At 62.0% G+C, this 4,987-nt stretch overlaps 1 protein-coding gene across 2 annotated transcripts; it reads right to left on the bottom strand.

The window, feature by feature from the left end:
- Positions 1-1,655: 1,655 nt before the first annotated feature.
- PRPH (peripherin) lies at positions 1,656-4,763 on the bottom strand (the record flags this gene model as incomplete). Of its 2 annotated transcripts, none has more annotated exons than XM_084256342.1 (9): positions 1,656-1,724; positions 1,977-2,056; positions 2,294-2,343; positions 2,441-2,661; positions 2,740-2,865; positions 2,982-3,149; positions 3,527-3,622; positions 3,787-3,847; positions 4,213-4,763. In XM_084256342.1, 9 exons carry the CDS (start codon positions 4,752-4,754, stop codon positions 1,656-1,658), a joined length of 1,413 nt encoding a protein of 470 aa, XP_084112468.1. The 2 variants fall into 2 exon arrangements, with proteins under 2 accessions (XP_084112468.1, XP_084112467.1); XM_084256341.1 differs by having other exon boundaries at positions 1,656-1,721; positions 4,213-4,754.
- Between the last annotated feature and the right edge of the window lie 224 nt (positions 4,764-4,987).

Below are 4,987 nucleotides of genomic sequence, written 5' to 3'. Positions count from 1 at the left end.
CCACACCTCTGACCTGTATCCCAGTTCGTGTATGCATAAATTAATAAAGCTTAAAAAAAAAACCCAATGAGCAAAAAGTGTTGGAGAGAATGTGGAGGAAAAGGAACCTTATCACTTTGTTGGTAAGAATGTAAACTGGTGCCACCATTGCGGAAAACAATCTGGATTTACCTTAAAGTTTTTTTAAATGGAAATACTGTACCACCCAGCAATCCCACTCTTGGGTATATATCCATGGAACATGAAACCATGTACAAAAAAACCCCATCTGGGCCTCCCCGGTGGCCCAGCGGTTGAGCGCTGGGTTGCGAAACTGCGCGCGGCCTCTGCGGAGCCGGTTCGATCCCCGGCTGCTCCCCGGCCACCAGAGGAGGGTCCCGCATGGCGCGCAGACCTCTCTTGCCGCCCGCTGCTCCCCTCAGCAGTGTGCTTCGGTCCTTCTGCCTGCTCTGCTCCCCGCTCTGGCTCTGGTGAATTCTCTCACCCTCCCGCGCTTCTGACTGTACCCAGTGCTTGTATAAACAAAACAAGCAAACAAACCAGCAAACAAATAAATAAAGCATGCCTCTATTAAAAAAAAAAATTTTAAAAAAAGAAAAAAAATTAAAAAACAAAAAAAACCATCTATCCCACAATGTTTACGGCATTATTATTTATGATAACTAGGGCATGGAAGCAGCCTGAATGTCTTTTGACCACTGATTGTACCAAGAAGTTGTGGTCTGTGCACACCATGGAGTATTATATAGCCACAATGAAGAATGAGATGCAGTTATTTTCAACAAAATGGAGCAAATTTGAGAGAGTTATATGCAGCAAAATGAGTCAGAATGATAAAAACAAATAGAAGACATTTACATAGCAGACAATTAGGTAGCATAAAATACCTTCAAAAATCAGTGGGCATCAAAAAACACCCTGAGGTCTCTGAGGTTAAGAGGGAAGTTAAGAAGTAGAATGAACAGAAATGGGAGCAGGTATAAGACAGGGGTATAAGATGAGTTCCAATTCGGGCACAAGGTCTTAGTGGTGCCCTCTTGTAGGGTGGGGGGTCCAGTAGGAAGAACATGACCACCAATGGTGGGGAGGGAGATAAGGAACTCTGTTTTGGACATGCTGAGTTTGAGGGGACACCACCAGGCAACTGGAAATTCATGGGGAGTTGAATTTGAGGAGGAATGGGTAGAGAGTCAGAAAACATAAACAACTACACAGGCATCATGGAAGCTGAGATGGCGGGAGTCAGAAAAGAGATCACTGGAGACAAGGGGGGAAACTTGAATTTTCTTCCCACAAGCACCCCCACCTCCACAGACAAAATGCGCTGGAGAAAGTTCTCTTGACAGTGGTTTTATTTCATTCAAAAGTGAAGCTCAGACACTAGCCCACCCCAAGTAGTCCGCAGCAGGAGGACTTGCCCTGGGGACCAGCAGACCAGGACAAGAAAAGGGGCACAAATGGGTCATGTTTATATTTAGGGGAGGGAGGGGCCAGCTACAGCTAACTGGGTAGGGCTTGGCCACTAGCCACAGTATGGGTGACTGTTGCCATCCCCTAGACACATGCAGAAGGAGAGGAGACTAACTAAGGCCTGGCATTAGGGTTTGGGCTTAGAGAAGGTCTAGGGCAGGATCTGGAGCTCTGGACCAAAGGGTTCAGTAGCTGTGAGTAGAAGACTTGTCCAGTTCACTGTGCTGCTCCTTCTGGGACTCAGTGACCACTTGCTGTGGAAAAGACATGGACGGGGGGGGGGGCACAACCCATTCAGCACCATCCTCCTTTGAGCTTTTTGGGGCATGTGCCCCTCCCTGACATAATCAGCTGAGGTTGAGTCTATCCACCCACCTTGATCTCTCACCCTGCCTCCCTCCTACCCCAGAGCAACTAACCCACAAAGCCCTAGGATCAGCTGCAGGGTGGGGCTCAGAAACACCATGGGGGATGATGGGGCTCTGGGGTCAAGTGGCCCATCTCACCTCCCCATCCCGGGTCTCGATGGTCCTGATCAGAACCATCTTCCTGCTGTTGCTGTCATGGGGAGGCTCCATCTCAGGCACTGGAAAAGGCAGGATGAGGGGTAGAAGGGAGGAGGTTTGGAATTTCTCTCTTTCATACCCTCCCTCACTTCTGCGAGGGGAGGGCAGGAGGAGGGTGTGAGGAGCAGAGGAGAGCGCAGACCAGCGCTTGCAGATCCCGGACACCGCCAGCCTCTCCGCAGAGCCCTGGGAAGAGGCTGATCAGGGCAGAGTGCACAGGGGAGCCACAGGGTGGGAACCAGGTGTGGGAGACTCACCAGTCCTCTTTATACTCAAAGATGAAAAGGAATGGACAGGCACGGAGATCCTGGGGGCGGAGCAAGTGATCAGCTACCCTGTCCAGGCCCCAGGCCTTCCCTGCACACCCACCCCCAGTCCCCCCACTGTCCAGCCCTGCCCCTCACCGGCTCTCCTCGCCTTCCAGCAGCTTCCGGTAGGTGGCGATCTCTATGTCCAGGGCCATCTTGACGTTGAGGAGCTCCTGGTACTCGCGGAGGTGCCTGGCCATCTCCTCCTTCAGCTGACGGAGCTCCTCTTCCAGCCTCGCGGCGCCCGCCTGGTACCCGCCGGCCTCCAGGGCAAACTGCTCCTCCAGCTCCCGCAGCTGCCTGAGCAGAGCTTCGTTCTGGGGGGTGGTAAGAGGTCAGGGGGGCACAGCTTGGCTGCCCGCCCTCCAGGGGCGGGCACGCAGCCTGGCACTCACCGTGCCGCGAAGCCCGTCCACCTCGCACGTCAGGCTCTGGATCTGGCGTCGGGACTCGTTCATCTCCTGCTTGGCCTGGCGCAGGGCCTCGTGGTTCCGGTTGGCGGCGTCCGACAGGTCCGCGTACTGCGGGGCGGGCAGCGCCGGTGTGAAGAGCCCGCGCGCCCCCCCAGCCCCCGGGCCCCCCCAGCCCCCAGGGCCCTGTCCCTCCCGGCGCCCCCAGGGCCGCCCTGGTCTCGAACCTTGGACTTGTACCACTCCTCTGCCTCCTGGAGGTTCTTCACCGCGATGCTCTCGTACTGCGCGCGGATGTCCCTCAGCGCCGCCGTCAGCTCGGGCTTCACGGTCGCCTCCATCTCCACCTGCTGCATCTGCTGGCTCTCCACGCTCACCTGCAGGTCTCTCAGCTCCTGAGGCCCGGGCCGCGGAGGTCGAGTGGGCGGCGAGGACCCCGCCCGCGCCGCGCGGTCGGCGCACAGAGGAGAGAAACGGCCGAGTGAACAGACGGGGGCGCCATGGAGCGCGGCGCGCGGGCCGCGTCCCGGCCGGGCTGGCCCCCCGCGCGCGGTCCGGCTCCCGGGGTGCAGCTCCGCGGCTCGCCGCCAGGTGGCGCAGGGGTGGGAGTCACCCCACCTGTAGAGGGGGGCTGTGGGGCTGTCTCTGGCAAACCCCACGTCTTTCCCCAGGAATCCTACGTTCCACCCGCCAGTCTCCTCCAGAGCTCGTGTCCCCGCTCCAACGAGCCCCCCCCGGCGCCGGAGCCCCCCCTGACCCCCGGGCCCCCCACCTCCTCGTGAAGTTTCTTGAGGAACTCAATCTCATCCATCAGAGACTCGATCTTGCGCTCGAGCTCCAGGCGGGACAGGGTGGCGTCGTCCACGTCCTTCGTGGGGTGGCACAGGGGTGAAGAGCAGGGAGGGGCTGCTGAGGCCGAGGAGGGGCCAGGCGCCCACCCCCCACCCCGCGCCCACAGATGCCCCCGGGACGCGCAGGCCAGGGGGTGGGGTGGGGCGGGGCGGCGGGGTGCCCCTTGGGGTCCGCGCCCACCTTGCGGAAGAACACGAGGTTGTGCTCTGCCTCCTCCCGCTTGCGCGTCTCCTCCTCCAGCCTGGAGGGAAGAAGGGGCCGGGACTGAGCTGCCAGGTCGCCGCTCGGCCCTCAGACGGCGCCCCCCACGATGGCTGCTCCTGCGGGGACTCTGAGGGGGGGTCTGCGGGCTGCCCGGCGGGTTGGTCATTTCTCTCTCTGTCTCCCTGAGACCAGGCCTGTCTGCACCCGGGAGAGGCGTGGAAGCCCCCCCTTCACCTCTCCAGGGGCGCAGCGCCGCGGGGCGGGGAGGGGGGCCGCGAGGCCGAGGGTGAGGATGCTGCCAGGGCGCGCCCGCCCGGGGTGCCACTCCCTCGGGCGGCTGGAGGGGAGGGCGGGGAAGGGCGGGAGGAGCAGCCGCCCCGACGGCCGCCGCCGGCCCCTGACCTCTGCTTGAGCGCCGCCAGGTCCTCCGCCAGCCCGTCGCGCTCCACCTGCACCCGGTCGCGCTCGCGGCCCAGCAGCTCCAGCTCCCTCCGCAGCTCGCGCAGCTCCTGCTGGCACAGCTGGTCGGCGCGCGCCGGCTCCTGGCCCCGGGCCTGGCTCAGCTCCCCGCGCAGGGCCGCGTTCTGCTGCTCCAGGAAGCGCACCTTCTCGATGAAGTTGGCGAAGCGGTCGTTGAGCTCCTGCAGCTCCTGCTTCTCGTTGCTGCGCGTGGCCAGGAACTCCTGGTTGAGGGCCTCGGCCATGGAGAAGTCCAGGCGCTCCGAGGGCAGGCGCAGGAGAGACCCCGCGCCCGCCCGGGGCCCGCGGAAGCTGCCCAGGCGCACGGAGGAGCCGGGCGACGCCGAGCCCAGCAGGCGGCCGCCGGAGAAGCGGGAGCCGGACGAGTACGAGAAGGCCCCGGGGGACAGCGAGGGCGGGGGCCCGAAGGTGCGGCGGTACGAGGTGGAAGAAACGCTGGCCCGGAGGCCCGACGGGTGGCTCATGGCGGCCGAGGATGGGAGTCGCCGCAGGCCGAGCAGGTCCGGATGCTGGGAAGGAGCCTCGGGCCGCAGCGAGGCAGCTTTATGGCCCTGCGGGCTCAGGGGGGCCACGGGCAGCTCCTCCCACTGGCCTGACTGCGGGCTATGTGGGGAGGGGGATGCCACACCCCTGCGGAGAAGAGGGCGCTCCGCACCCTCCCTCCCGGCTGGCGCCCTGCCCACTCGGTTCCCCCTGT

This window comes from Talpa europaea, assembly GCF_964194135.1.
Source record: "Talpa europaea genome assembly, chromosome: 15".
NCBI classification, from domain to species: Eukaryota; Metazoa; Chordata; class Mammalia; order Eulipotyphla; family Talpidae; genus Talpa; species Talpa europaea.
The sequence above is the reverse complement of the archived record's forward strand: the minus strand, read 5'-3'. Positions and strand labels throughout refer to the sequence as shown.